Consider the following 15,778-nt stretch of genomic DNA (forward strand, 5'->3'; position numbering starts at 1 on the left):
CCGGCTGTTTTGGCGCCGGACGTTTTGGCGCCAAAATAACATTTCTTTATTATTAGCCTCAGGTGAGTTGGCTGGTGCGGGTGCGTTGAGTTGGGTGCTGGTGCGTTCTATCACCATCTGTTTATATATTGGCGTTATATATTGGCATTATTGACGTTTTGGCACCAAAATAACATTTCTTTATTTGTGAATTAGCCTCAGTTGAGTTGGCTGGTGCGGGTGCGTTGAGTTGGGTGCTGGTGCGTTCTATCACCATCTTTTTATATATTTTGTAACTAAACCAATTCGCATACCCATATGATGGCTGAGGCAGTATCAACGAAACGTGGTAAAGAAAAATTTGTTCATAACGGATTCCTTTACGTCTTTGACAAAACAAGCAAAGGTGACAGCGAAGTGAAATTTTGGCGTTGTGAGCAAAAAAACCGGTGCAAAGCACGTCTCCATACTAAAGCTGCAAACGTGGTGAGGCAGCTGAACAGCCATTCGCATGATGCTTCTGCTGCACAAGTAGAGGTTGCACTCGTGAAAACTAAAATAAAAAAGAGAGCACAGGAAACCCTTGAGGCACCGACTGTAGTTGTTAATGAATGTTTGACAGACATATCCCAAGCTAGTCTACCAGCCATTCCTAATATATCTGCTTTGAGGAGAATGATAAGCAGAAAGCGTAATTATGTATTGAACGCCCCCACCAATCCAAGTGATTTACAACAATTGATTGTGCCAGAATGCTACAGGATATATGTCCCTCAACCAGGAGTGGAAGAAAAATTTTTACTTTGTGATAGCGGACCAGGTCACGACCGGATATTAATCTTCGGAAGACAGAGCTGGCTACAGCACTTATTGACATCTGATATGTGGTTTGCAGATGGCACATTCAGTATTGCTCCCAGCCTCTTTTCTCAGATATATGTAATTATGGTAAAAAAACACGGAGGAGTTACTCCTACGGTTTATGCTCTTTTGCCCAACAAGCAACGCACCACATATACGAGAATGTTCGCATTATTGAAAGAAATCGAACCCAACTTGAAACCCAGTTCAATCGTCTGTGATTATGAACAAGCTGCGCACAGTGCTATGAAAGACATATTCCCTGATGTTCAAATAAAAGGATGTTTTTTTCATTTAGCGCAAAATATGCAAAAACATCTAGCTAGTATGGGGTTCCGTAGTTTGTATAACACTGATCCAGATTTCGCGTTAAAAGCTAAAATGATTATTGCCATTGCCTTCGTCCCTTTGAACAAAATCGATGAATATCTGGATGCTTTAGCGACCCAACTGCCGCAAGAACTTCAAGATTTACTGAACTGGTTTGAAGATACATATGTTGGTCGTCTGAACAGACGAGGAAATGGTAGGCGAACACCTTTATTTCGCCCTGAGATTTGGAACCTTTATCAGAGAACATTAAACGGGGAAGACCGCACAAACAATAATGCGGAGGCAGCCCACCGTCGATTGAAATATGAACTTGGCATGCATCATCCCACCATATGGAAACTAATTGATGGCCTGCGTAAAGTACAGAAAGGTAGAGATGCATATTATGAAAGGTTACTAGCCGGCCATGAACCGCCACAAAAACTAAAAAAGTATAGAGATGCAGATAAAAGAATACATGAAACTGTTCTTAAATTTGAAAACATGGATGCTATCGAGTACTTGAGGAGCCTTGCTCATAATTACCAAATGAACTAAACTAAAGGTTTTTTAACTTTAGTTTTTAACTAAATGAACTAATTTAAGGTTTTTAACTAAATGAACTAATTTAAGGTTTTTAACTAAATGAACTAATTTAAGGTTTTTAATTTACAATAAAGATAAAAGAATACATGAAAGTGTTCTTATATTTGAAAATTTGAGTACTTGAGGAGCCTTGCTCATAATCACTAAATGAACTAAACTAAATGAACTAATTTAAGGTTTTCTGTCGTCTGCGCCCAAACGGCCGCGCCAAATTGGCTGCGCCCAATTGTCCCATGGCGCCCAAACGGCTGCGTCCAAACGGCCGCGCCAAAACGGCCGCGCCCAATTGTCCCATCCCCCTCTGATGGCCCCGGGGAAGTACTCATGGCCCCGGTAATAATAACTTCATTGAGAATTTGGAGGCGGTTTTGCCAATACTTCGGGTTGGGGGCAGGGTAGAGGGAAATGCTAAATCGGGGGAACCACAGATTTGAGCCAGGGAAGTGGGATGGAAATTTTCGGAATTGGGAGGAGAAGAGGATTAAGACGCTAAAAGACTTGTTTCTTGGGGGTCAGTTTGCAGGATTGAAGGAGCTGGGAGCGAAGTATGGGCTGGAGCAGGGGGAAATGTTTAGATACATGCAGGTTCGAGATTTTGCCAGGAAGGAGATTCAGAGCATCCCGGTGGAGCCGGCCTCCACATTGCTGGAGGAGGTGCTGACAACATGGGGACTGGAGAAGGGGTAGTATCGGCGGTTTACGGGGCTATTTTGGAAGGGGAGAAGGCACCACTGGAAAGTATCAAGGCAAAGTGGGAGGAAGAGAGGGTAAGGAGGAGGGGTTCTGGTGTGAGGTGCTTTGAAGAGTGAACGCCTCCACCTCGTGCGTGAGGTTGGGCTGATACAACTGAAGGTGGTATGTAGAGCGCACCTCAAAGGGCAAGGATGAGTCGGCTCATTGAGGGGGTAGAAGATGTGTGAACTTTGCAGGCCCGGGGGGGGGGGGGGGGGGGGCGTCGCAAATCACATTCATATGTTTTGGTCCTGTCCAAAGTTTGGAGGATTACTGGAAGGAGGTTTTTAGGGTAATCTCTAAAGTGGTGCACATGAAACTGGACCCGGGCCCTCAGGAGGCCATATTCTGGGTGTCGGACCAGCCGGGGTTGGAAATGAGTGCGGAGGCAGATGTTGTAACCTTCGCCTTGCTGATTGCCCGAAGGTGGATCCTGTTGTGATGGAGAGCAACCTCTCCAGCCTGTGCCCTGGCGTGGCTGGAGGACCTGTTGGAATTCTTAACTCTTGAGAAGGTTAAGTTTGAACTGAGGGGAAGGATGGAGGGGTTCTGCAATTTGTGGGCGTTATTCATTATGCACTTTCAAGAATTGGATAACATCGAACATTAGGGGGGGGTTGGGAGGGTTGGGGACTATATGTTTAATGGTGACTATGGGTGATTCCTGATTCCTTTTTGTTCTTTGTTTATGTTAACATGCGGGCTGCTATTTGGGAGTTTGGTGGGAGGATGGGATTGTTGTTATTGATATGGGGATTGACATTGTATTCGTTACTGCTTATTGTTTATTGTTGGTGGGTGCAGGTTAGGTGAATTGGCCACACTAAATTGCCCCTTAATTGGGAAAAAAATAATTGGGTACTCTAAATCTTTCCAAAAGTGCAAGTTCCCATGCAAGCCGCTCACCATCCTGACTTGGAAATATATTGCTGTTCCTTCATAGTCGCTGTGTCAAAATCTTGGAACTCTCTTTCCCTCCTCTCTCTCTCTCTCTCTCTCTCTCTCCCCCCCCCCCCCCCCCCCCCCCCCCCATCCCCCCAAACAGTACTGTGAACATACCTGCATCACAGGGACTGCAGCGGTTCAAGAAAGCAGCTCACAACCACCTTTTCTGGGACGATCAGTAGTGGATAATAAATGCTGGCGTCACCAGCAACGCTCACCTCACGGAAATATAATTTTTTTTTAAATGTTCCAAAACATTGAGCTGTCTGAACTCAAAGCATTGGCAGCAGTTAGGCTAGGCAGAAACTATTTCCACTGGTTTGGGAGCATAATTCTAGGGGGGCATTGCCTAAAAATTAGAATCAAAACTTTCAGGAGTGGGTGAACTTCCGAAGCATTTGTTTTCCAGAATGGTGGTAGAAGTTTGGAACGCTTTCTCAAATGGTAATTGATACTTAATCGTTTGTTAATTTTCAAACTAATATTGACATATTTGTGTTAGGAATGTTTTTGGGGGGATATGTGCTGAAGACAGGTCCATGGAGTTTGATTACATATCAGCATAATTTAATTGAATAGCAAAGTGGACACGGGTGGCTGGGTGGCCTATTCCTTTTCCTTAATCCCTGTACTTGTGATTTCTGCAATCGCATTATTTAGGTTCTCTTACAGAAATAGCTCCACCTCATAGCTGTATCAATTCAGTAAGTACTTTCCAACTGTTTCCAGCACTAACTTTAGGACTGGGATAAAATACAATAGAATTTCATTCCTAGATTTGTGCTCAGGAATCTCAGAGTTTAAGGAGTTGGAAAGAAACACAAAATGAAATAAACCTTTCCTTTTCAGGATCACCCAAACATTGATCTGGAGTCTGGTGTTGGAATGCAAGTGACCTTCAAACAAGACCACAGAGCAGAAACTCAGCACATTCGCTCAGTCATATGGAGACTAGCAACAAAATATTTAAAACCAAATGAGTGGAAGAAACTTGCCCATTTCTGGAAGTTTACAGAAGCACATATTAAGGCCATTGAGCAACAGTGGGCAGGTAAGGAATATTAACAACTTTCAGTGAATGATGTTTATATCTGTATCTTCCCACTGGAAACTTTGCTTGGTGCAAATTTTAACCTTATCTAGATACTTAAAATCTCGGATCTGTCTGGCACAATGTTACCTATATTGAGCAGTTCTCTGTAAGACCAACTTTCCATTGTTAATAAATGCATTCTTCTAATTGTGGTCTCTTGCATCCCCCACTTATGGATGCCTGTGCCGTCAGCTCCCAAAATCTTTTTGACTTCCCTCTCTTATTGGTGCCCCACTTTAAGCATCCACTCCCTCCACCACTGACGCAGAGTAGCATAAGTGCGCACTATCTGCAAGATGCATTGCAGCAACTTGCCATGACTCCTTCGGTAACACCTTCCAAATCCAGGACCTCTACACCTAAAGGGACAAGGGCAGCAGATACATCAGAACACCACCATCTGTAAATTCCTCTCCAAGCCACATATCATCCTGACTTGTAACTATGTTGCCATCCCTTTACTGTTGCTGGGTAAAACCTGGAACATCTTCCCTTACAGCATTGTGGGTCTATCTGCACAAGATAGATTGCAGTGATCAAAGAAGACAGCTCACCATCACCATCTCAAGGACAACCTGGGATGGACAATAAATGGTGGCCTAGCCTGTACCACCCACATCTATGAAAGAATACATAGTGTGCCTGTCTGCTTCACCAGCTTTCTCTACTTCTTTAAGATATTCCTTGGAACTTACCTCTTTGACCATGTTTTGGGCCACTGGTCCTAGTCTCTCTATGCCACACTGTATCAAAATGTGATAAGTATCCTGTGAAGTGCCTGGCATTGCTATCTCTGTCTTGTTAGATTAATACTCCATGTCTGGTTGTTGACATATCAGGAGCAAGTTTCTCAGATGTGAGGATTTTTTAACTTTAATCATTTATGGGATGTGCATGTTCCAGTGTTTACTACCCATCCCCAATTGTCTTTGAGAAGATGGTGGTGAGCTGTCTTCTCGAATCGCTGTAGTCCACGTAGTATAAAAATACCCAAAATCCTAACCCACACATCTTGGGACTGTGGGAAGAAACTATAGCACCCGGAGGAAACCCAAGGGGGGAATGTACAAACTCCACAGAGACAGTGACCCAAGGCCGGAATTGAACCTGCGTCCCTGGTTCTGTGAGCAGCAGTGCTAACCACTGTGCCACGTGACATCCCAAAATCAAAATGGAGATTGAATTATGTCCCAAGTTGCTGTGGAAGGCAAGGTAGAAGATTATAGGGACTCTGACCCAAATTTTTTATTCCACTGTAGCCACAGGGGAGGTACCAGAGGACTGGTTGACAGCTAATGTGGTTCCACTTTTCAAGAAGGAGGGTAAAGATAAACCAGGGAATTACATATCACGTATGCCTTAGGGAAACTATAGAAGAAAATTCTCAAGGCAATAACCCGGGCCGGGATGCTCCCCTACCCGGCGGGGCGGGGGGACCCGGCGTGATGGAGTGGCGTGAACCACTCTAGCGTCGGGCCGCCCCAAAGGTGCGGATGTCTCTGCACCTTTAGGGGCCAAGCCCTAACATTGAGGGGCTAGGCCCGCGCCAGAGTGGTTGGCGCTCTGCTGGCTGGCGTGGAGGGCCTTTGGCGCCACGCCAGCCGGAGCCGAAGGGACTTCGCCGGTCGGCGGAGATCCGCGCAGGCGCCAGAGCGTCAGCAGCTGCTGACGTCCTCCCCGCGCATGCGCAGGGGAGGGGGTCACTTCCACGTCCGCCATCGTGAAGACTATGGTGAATGCGGAAGGAAAAGAGTGCCTCCACGGCACAGGCCCACCTGCCGATCGGTGGGCTCCGATCGCGGGCCAGGCTACCATGGGGGCACCCCTCCCCAGGACCCCGGAGCCCGCCTCAGCCGTCTGCTCCCGCTAGTAAGGTAGGTGGTTTGATCCACGCCGGCGGGAGAGGGATGACAGTGGCGGGACTTCGGCCCATCGAGGTCCGGAGAATCGCCGGGGGGGGGGGGGGGGCACGCCGACCGGCGCGGAGCGATTTCCGCCCCTGCCGAATGTCCGGTGCCGGACAATTCGGGACATGGCGGGGGTGGGATTTACGCGGCCCCCGGCGATTCTCCGACCCGGCAGAGGGTCAGAGAATCCCGCCCCCGGTGTGTAGATGAGGGCAGATGAGATGTAGTTTATATGGATTTCAGCAAAGGCTTCGACAAGGTCCCATGAAGGTAAAAGAAGGTAAAATCACATCGAATCCAGGGTAACGTGGCAGGTTGGATTCAAAATTGGCTTAGTGATGGAAGACAGAGGGGGTGTTAGAAGGCTATTTATATGACTGGAGGCTGGTGTATAGCAGCGTAGAGATTAGTGGTGGGTCCCTTATTGTTTGTGATAAAAATAAAAAATATAGAAGAAATAAGGGGAGGACGATAAGTAAGTTTTCGGATGATGTGAGGATTGGCAAGGTGGTTGACAGTGACGAAGAAGGTCTTTGCAAGAGGTGATAAACGGATTGGTCAGATGGGCAGATGGAATTTAACCCTGCAAAATGTGAGCTGGTGCACTTTGGAAAGATTAATACAACAAGGGAGTTGATGAATAGCAGGACACTAGGAAGCTCAGAGGAAAGAGGGACCTTGGGGTTAAAGGGTCAATAACAAGGGAGTATGATGTTAAAGTGAAAGGCAGGAGGTTTAGAGCGGATTTGAGGGAAAATGTTTTCACCCAGACGGTGGTGGGTATCTGGAATGCACTGTCTGGGTGGATAATTGAGGCAGGAAACCACGCAATCTTTTTTTTATAAATGTTTTTTATTGCGTTTTTGAACAAAGTATATTTACCATTATGTACACAGGATAAGAAACATATATATATATATACACATATATATACACATATATAGAAGAGAAGGGCATACCCAAACATACCAAAGAAACGAAAATAGTAAATAGTAAAAAAAATACAATAAAAAATAAAAATAGAATACCTAGTAGGGTATTGTGCACCAGCTCAACAGCAGCAACTCTGTACACCTGGCAAAATTATTTACAACACATGAGTAGGCGACTGTTTGCGGGGGGGGGGGGGGGGGGGGGGGGGGGGGACTGGGGAGGTAAATATACATTCGGGTGCCGGAGGGGGGGGGGGGGGGGGGGGGGGGGACTGGGGAGGTAAATATACATTCGGGTGCCGGAGATACAATTACAGTGGGCAATACTCAAATGGGTTTGGTGTTGGTGTTGCGCTTGCTTCTCCCGGACGGATCTCGCTGCCGTCTTGCGCTCACCTCCGCTTCTGCCGTTCCTCCCATCTTTCGTCTTCATTCCCTACTCCTGGAGATGCCATGTTCGTTATTGTATCCGTGCCTTCCTTCCGGCTCTCATTTCTCTGCCCCCCACCCCACCCCCCCCCCCCCCCCCCCCCCCCCCCCCCCCACCCCCCCCCCCCCCCCCCCCCCCCCCCCCCCCCGGTTTATCTCTCCCTTTCATGCTTTTGGCTACTTTCCCCTGATTCTTGGCTACCTGGCTATTCTTCCTCTTGTTCGTTGGCCACAAACAGGCCCCGGAACAATTGCGTGAATGGCTCCCACATTCTGTGGAAGTCGTCGTCTGACCCTCGGATGGCGAATTTGATTTTCTCCATTTGAAGAGATTCCGAGAGGTCGGACAGCCAGTCTGCAGCTTTGGGTGGTGCTGCTGACCGCCAGCCGAACAGGATTCTACGGCGGGCGATCAGGGAGACAAAGGCAAGGGCGCCCGCCCTCCTCCCCAGGAATAGATCTGGCTGGTCCGAAACCCCGAAGACCGCCACTTTCGGGCATGGCTCCACCCTCATCCCCACCACTTTGGACATTGCCTCGAAGAAGGCTTTCCAGTAGCCTGCAAGTCTGGGGCAAGACCAGAACATGTGGGTGTGGTTGGCCAGGCCTCCTTGGCACCGTTCACATCTATCCCTCATGCAATAAAGGCCAACATTCCATTAGCCTTCCTAATTACTTGCTGTACCTATATGCTGTTTTTGTTTCTTGCATTTCATGTACAAGGGCACCCAGGTTCCTCTGAAGCACAGCATTTATCTATTTAAATAGGATATTGCTTTTTGATTCTTCTTTCCAAGAAAATTGGAGTCTCTAACATCACTCTCCATAGCTTCAGACTATAAAATGCATGTAAAAGTGCATGTTGTCTGTAATAACTCCAGAGAAGGCCAGCCTAGGCAAAACAAAGGTTTAGTCTTGAACAGGAAAGAAGCTGCAGCGTGCAGCATATTGTCCCAGCTCGGGACCATCGGGAACCCCAGTCCGGGCCGAGGTCACAGTATTGAAGGTCCCACTAGCAAGCTGCTATGCCCAGTACAGGGACTCATTTTCCAAGAACCCCAGTCTTTATGGGGGTTATAACAGTGCCACAGCAACTTGGCATCCTTGGGAGGCCAATTGACTCAGTTCGACAGATCAGATTGGTGCCAGCAGAATGGGTTTTGACCCTCATTCCGTTTGGCGTGGACTGAGGACCTGCCTCCTTTCCCTACCCCTGGTGGAGATCGCAGCACTGTGGGTTGGACCTGCCCTCGGGCAGAGGACTCAAGAAGAAGAATACAGATTCTTTCTACTACTGTGGATGATCTTGTGTCTTCCTGTGTTGTACTGCATATGCCAACTTTTTGTCCACTCACTTAACCACCTCTGCAGGTGTCCCCCACACAACCTTCTTTCTCACCTACCTTTGTATCATAGGGGAGATGGTGCCATAGTAGTAATGTCACTGGACTGCTAACACAGAGGTCCTGAGTAATGCTCTGGGGACACACGTTTGGATCCCATCACAGCAGCTGGTGGAATTTGAATTCAGTTAATAACAAATGGTTATGAAACTAAGATTGATTGTCATAAAAACCCATTTGGTTCACAAATCTACAGTCCTTAACATGTCTGGCCTACATGTGACATATTCCAGATCCATAGTAAGGAGGTTGACTCTTAACTTCCATCTGAAATGTCCATAAGCCACTCAGTTCAAGGGAAATTGGAGATGGACAACAAATGCTGGCCTTGCCAGTAGTGCTCGCCTCCCATGAAAGAATAAATAAAAAGTAATCAGTAATTTCAGCTGCGAAACCCGCATTATAGATTGAAAAATGCTGAAGCCCCAGCACTGATCCTTGTGGTAAATGTTATGAATTTGAAGTTGATCCGATGTTTTAAATCATCTCTTTACGGTAAAATAAAGTAATGAAGTGAGTCATATTATCTGTTAAGGGTTCGATGGGGACACGGGGAACCCAGGTGGACTTGCTGAGAGCAAGGTGCAGAGTTCTCACACCTGAAAGCAAAGGCAGAGGCAGATACTCTCGTGATTGGAGAACTTTTGTCTGGGGGGGGGGGGGGGGGGGGGGGCTTAGGCCTTGATAAAAAGGGAGAGAGAGGAGTCTAACAGAGTCAAAAGACTGTAGCTAGTGTGGTTAGCAGGAAGATCAACAATCTTTCACAGCTGTACAACAAAGTGTTGAGAACACAGGCCCCAGTAAACGAGTAGCTTGGTCCAAGGATCATTCAGATGGTTTTACATTTCATGAGGAGGCCAAAGGTTGCTTTCCCTATGCCTGAATTGAGCTCTGTATCAAGTGACAGATTGCCTTGTATCCAAGGTAGCAGAATTTGCTAATCACTTCTTGGGGGTGGGGGGGCGTTATTTCATTATTTCACATGAACAGGGGTGGAGGAAGTACAATACCTTTTCATGTGACCACAATTTTCTTGACACTTAGTCAGGTAAACGAAGTGACAGGCATTGGAGTGACAGTGTGAGTCTTTGTAAACTGAGCTGCCATGTGGATCCATTAGTGTGAGGAAATTCCTTTGTCAGGAGGTGATGTGTTTGAGTCTTAGCTTTCAGTCCTGACAGATTGGACAGCTTGCTGCCTGACCCAGTGTGCAACTAGACTACTTCGGTATCTGCAGGGAAGGTGAAAGTCAGGAATATGGAGAAGTAATATCAGAGTCAGAGCCAGGACGCTGTATTTTTTCACTCTGTTCTTAATCTTGAAACCCCTTAGACATAAAATTGCACAGTGCAGTGCACGCTGTTGTGAAAGGAGCAGCTGAAACTGAGGACCTTTGGTGGACAGCAAATTGTTCCCCAAATCTTAAAGATCCCTACCCTATGTTCGGAGATCTCAGTAAGGCATTCGATACAACCAGCTGAGCAGGGCTTTACAAAATCTTGGCAAATTCCAGTTTACTCAATTCCACCCTTGGGATAAATATCCCACAGAGCAACTAATTGGTTACAATCCTCATGGAGATTAATCACCTTTACAACAAGGTTTCAACTTTTAAGACTTCTACTGTAACAACAAATTAAAACAATGGCAACATTACTAGTGAGCAAATAGTACTTGTTAGTAAATCCATTGACCATTATGACTCTATGTCCTTGTGAACATTGCTACATTTTAAAGTACGTGTTCCAATGCGGTAGTATGGTTTCTGCCGAGTGAGAACCGTGTAACCTGTTGTGAGTATGTTGATGGGTTCCCCAGCTCAGTTCCAGGGTCAGTGACGAGCATCGTGGGGGTCAGTGACGAGCATCTTAGGAGTCAGTCGGTTTTAATCTGAGCAGAAGTGTCCCAGAGAGAGGAACAAGGGAGGGGGACGGAGAGGTCCCAGAAGGCAGTCCTCGGTAAGTCATAAAGTCGGGACAGAAACAGGTCTCAGTTAAATTAAGAAAACAGGAGTCAACAAAGAGATTCCAAGCAGCAAGTTTTCTGTGGGCTGTCTGTGCAACCAGGACACAGGAGAAAACCCAGGAGCTCTTTGGTTCCATGCTGTGCACAAAGTTAGTGTCAGAAGAAAATGTGGGAGCCACTCACAGTTAGTATGTGCATGCAAGGAAATGGAGGCAGAAGATCTCATCTCTGCAATAAGAAACTTTGCAAAAAAACTTGATGAGGAATTGAGTTTAATGAATTTGTGTTTTGTCCTGAAGTTAACGTGGTGGTGAGTTTAGATTTCAGCTTTGGATGTCTTGGAGCGAGATGCCAACAGAAGAAAGCGTCTATTGAATGGTCAGAAAAAAGGTACAGAAGGGGTTTACTAGGATGTTGCCTGGTCTGGAGGGTATTAGCTATGAGGAGAGGTTAGATAAACTCGGATTGTTTTCACTGGAGCGAGGGAGGTTGATGGACGACCTGATAGAGATTTACAAAATTATGACGGGCATGGACAGAGTGGATAGCCAGACGCATTTTCCTTGTGTGAACAGTCAATTACTAGGAGACATAGGTTTATGGCGCGAGGGGGAAAGTTTAGAGGAGAGGTGCGAGGCATGTTTTTTTACACAGAGGGTGGTGACTGCCTGAAACGTGCCGCTGGGGGAGGAGGTGGAAGCATATTATGATAACGACGTTTAAGAACCATCTTGACGTATACATGAATAGGTTGGGAATTGAGGGATACGGACCCCGGAAGTGCACAAGGTTTTAGTTTAGACGGGCATCATGATCGACACAGGCTTGGAACACCCAAGGGCCTGTTCCTGAGATGTGCTGTTTTTTGTTGTTTTTTTCCCATAAATTTAGAGTACCCAATTTTTTTTTCCAATTAAGGGGCAATTTAGCATGGCCAATCCACCTAACGTGCACATCTTTGGGTTGTGGGTGTGAAACCCACGCAAACACGGGGAGAATGTGCAAACTCCACATGGACAGTGACCCAGGGCCGGGATTCGAACCCGGGTCCTCAGCGCCGAAGTCAAAATGCTGACCACTGCGCCGCATGCCAGCCCTTTTGTTCTTCTTTAAGTAACCCAAGCTAATCCCACTTTCCAGCATTTGATTTGTAGCGGTGTCAGTAATGGCATTTGAGGTGCATAGCCAGACATCTTTGAAATGAGCTGCTAACCACTGCGCCACTGTGCCGCCCTTCTGCCAATTAATTTAAATCTATGCCACATAGTCACTGACCTCTCTCCTCTTTACAGAAGTAAATTAGCCCTTCCCATCCACTGTATCCAGGCCCTTCACAATTTTGTGCATATAATAAATACAGTGCTGAAAGAGGCCATTCGGCCAATTACTTCTGCACTGACCCTCCGAAAGAGCACCCTATGTAGGCCCACTCCCCTCCCGTAGCCCCCCGCATTGATCATGGTTGATTCGACTAGCCTGCACCTCTGGACTATGGGAGGAATCCAAAGCACCAGGAGGAAACAGACATGGGGAGAAAGTGCAAACTCCACACAGACTCACCCAAGGCCGGAATCACACCTGGGTCACTGGTGCTGTGAGGCAGCAGTGTTAACCACTGTGCCACCGTGCTTCCTGAATCAAACCTCACCTCATCCTCTTCTGTTCTGAGGTGAACAACCTCAGCCTATCCAATCTTTCACCATAGCTGCAGTCCTGGCAACATCCTCATCAGTCTCCTCTGTACTCTTTCTGATACAATAATTTCTGTAATGAGGTGAACAGAACTGCACACAGTACTCAAGTTGTTTTATATAGTTCAAGCATAACCTCCCTGCTCTTATATCCTATACCTCGGCTAATTAATGAAAGGATTCTATATGCCTTTTCAACCGCCTTATTGATCTGCTAATCTTCAGGGACATGTGGACATTCACTCCAAGGTCCCTGACTTCTCAGTATCATTCCATTCATTGTGTAATCATTTGCCTTCTTTGACCTCCCCAAATGCATCACCTGACACTTATAATAAAACCATAGAATTTCTACAGAAGGAAGCCATTCGGCCCATCAGGTCTGTACCGACGGTCTGGAAGAGCACCCTACCTAGGCCCACTCCTCTGCCCTATCCCCATAACCCCTCCTAACTTGCACATCTTTGTACACAAAGGGGCAATTTTTGCATGGCCAATCCACCTAACTTGCACATTTTTGGACTGTGGGAGGAAACCTAGCAAGCCCAAATAGACTCGGGGAGAAAGTGCAAACTCTACAGACTCACCAAGGCTGGAATTGGACCTGGATCCCTGGCGCTGTGAGACAACTTGCTAACCACTGTGCCACCGTGCTGCCTTTCAATCCCATGGACTCTTAGCTTTCTGACCAGTCTGCCATTTGGGACTTCGTCAAAAGTCTTGCAAATTCTATGTCTATCAAACCGCAATGCTCATCAGCTCTTGTTGCCATCTCAAAAAATTAGTTTTTTTTTAAATTTAGAGTACCCAATTCTTTTTTTCCAATTAAGGGGCAATTTAGAATGGCCAATCCATCTACCCTGCACATCTTTGGGTTGTTGGGGTGAGACCGATACAGACACGGGGAGAATGTGCAAACTCCACACGAACAGTGACCCGGAGCCGGGATACATTTTATCAGGCCCTGGGGATTTATGTACATTTACACCCGGTAAAACATCTACTACCTCATCCTTGTTAATCGTAACGTGCTTTTGAACTTCTCGAACGTCCTAACTGAAATCTCCAGCTATTGTGTCTTTCTCCTTCGTGAATACTGATGAAAAATATTAATTTATGATCTTGTCCTCGTCCTCTGGCTCCATGCACACATTGCCTCTTTGGTCTTTAATGGGGCCCCACGCTGGTCATCCTCTTAATATACTTATAAAATGTCTTCAGGTTTTCCTTAATCCTAGCCACCAATTATATTTTGTGGCCCCTCTTTGCCGTCCAAATTTATTTTTTAAGCACTCCCCTACACTCTCTATACCCCTGAAGGGCCTCCTCTGTTTCTAGTGCTCTATACCGATCATATGCTTCCTTTTTTTTTCCTTTATCAAACCCTCGATGTTCCTGGACATCCAGGGTTCTCTGGACTTGCCACCCTTGCCCTTCACTCATACAGGAACACGTTGGCCCTGAACTCTCACTATTTCACTTTTGAAAATACTTTCCAAATGTCGATTTACCTGCAAGTGGCTGCTTCCAGCCTCCTTTTGCCAGATCCTGTCTAATGATATTGAAATCGGCCTTCCCCCAATTCAGGTACAAGGGTTCAGGGGCAGCATGTTCCAGAGTAGTGAGTCCCTGCAGATAGAAGGATTAGGCTCACAGAGGTATGTCATTAGCGCTGCTTACTGGTGCCCTCAATACCCCCCTTCCTCCGCCACTCCCAACAACATCTGAGCTCTCCGTAAAAGGGTCAGGGACCCACAGAGGACTCTCCACCTGTAGATTAGATATGCTGTGAGGCTGTCCATGGCGTTCTTCCTGTGTCTGTGTGGGTCTCACCCCACAACCCAAAGATATGTAGGGTAAGTAGATTGGCCACTTTGAATTGGACACTTTTTTAAAAAAGATGTGCTGTGAGGCATCACTTTATTATGTTGTGTAATTCTTTTACACATGGACCGCATGGATGGTGCCCTTGCCACTGATTCCCACGTCTCCTCTATCATTCGGTGAGGGGAATGTGAGCAGTTTAGGGTTCATTTACAGGGCAGAGTGGATGAGGTTATTCCACAGTTTCTGGCACTGCAGGGTAGTCCTCTGGCGGAGGCCCTGGGCACTGACCTCCCTTGCAGGGTTGGTGTGACATCTTAGCCTCCTCCTTCCATTCTCTGAGTAGAGGACGCCCCTTCTGGCCTCCATAGCATTGAGCAGCACTTCAAGGGATGTGTCACTGAATCTGGGATTGGTGAGTTATCTCCTCCTTCAATGGTGGGTCTTCTGTTGTCCGGTCACTTTTTTTAAATGACACCCAGATAGGACGGCTGAGTGTGTGCCTTCCAGCCCGCCCCATAGTGTGAAACATCAGGTAATCCTCAACTACATAGTTAATTAGATTAGCAATGCGTGATTCCGCGTGAATTCTCACAGGCTTCCACAGCGGGAAACCCTCTTCATTCCCACACCCCCTCATGGCCCTTCGTCCCAGAATGGGAAATTCTCCCACAGGATGTCCTAGAAGTAAGGAGGAAACAGGGACTTCCGGTTGCGGCTATGCGGAGCTAAGCCGCACGTTCGGCAGCTCCCGCCAGGAACGGATTTTTGGGCTCTTTTTAGGGCCCCCAGCGGTACTTATTCGATGATTCCCAACGTGGGAAGGAGTCAGCAGCAGTTCCCCATCGGTATAGGCCTGGACCAGGAGTGGGGCGAGCAAGATAGCGGTGGCAGCGCCAAAGAAAAAGCGAGGGAAGAAGCACAAGATGGCGGCCGGCGGAGACCTCGAGGTATGGAGGCAGTGGGCGCAGGAGCAGCAGGAGACTCTCCAGCGCTGCGTTCGGGAGCTCAAAGCGGAGCTGCTAGAGCCGTTGAAGGCTTCCATCGACAAGCTGCTGGAGACTCAGACAGCCCAGGGGGTAGCAATCCAGGAGATCCT

The 15,778-nt window shown here is 47.0% G+C and overlaps 1 protein-coding gene across 5 annotated transcripts in view; it reads left to right on the forward strand.

The window, feature by feature from the left end:
- ankdd1a (ankyrin repeat and death domain containing 1A) overlaps nt 1-15,778 on the forward strand; it is a 139,236-nt gene that overhangs the window by 107,630 nt on the left and 15,828 nt on the right. For all 5 annotated transcript variants that reach the window (XM_038813610.1, XM_038813613.1, XM_038813612.1 and 2 more), the window contains one exon: nt 4,285-4,486. In XM_038813610.1, the coding sequence (XP_038669538.1) occupies nt 4,285-4,486 (202 nt within the window). The remainder of the gene's footprint in view (nt 1-4,284; nt 4,487-15,778) is intronic.

The sequence above is a fragment of the Scyliorhinus canicula genome, chromosome 12, assembly GCF_902713615.1.
Source record: "Scyliorhinus canicula chromosome 12, sScyCan1.1, whole genome shotgun sequence".
Classification (NCBI taxonomy): Eukaryota; Metazoa; Chordata; class Chondrichthyes; order Carcharhiniformes; family Scyliorhinidae; genus Scyliorhinus; species Scyliorhinus canicula.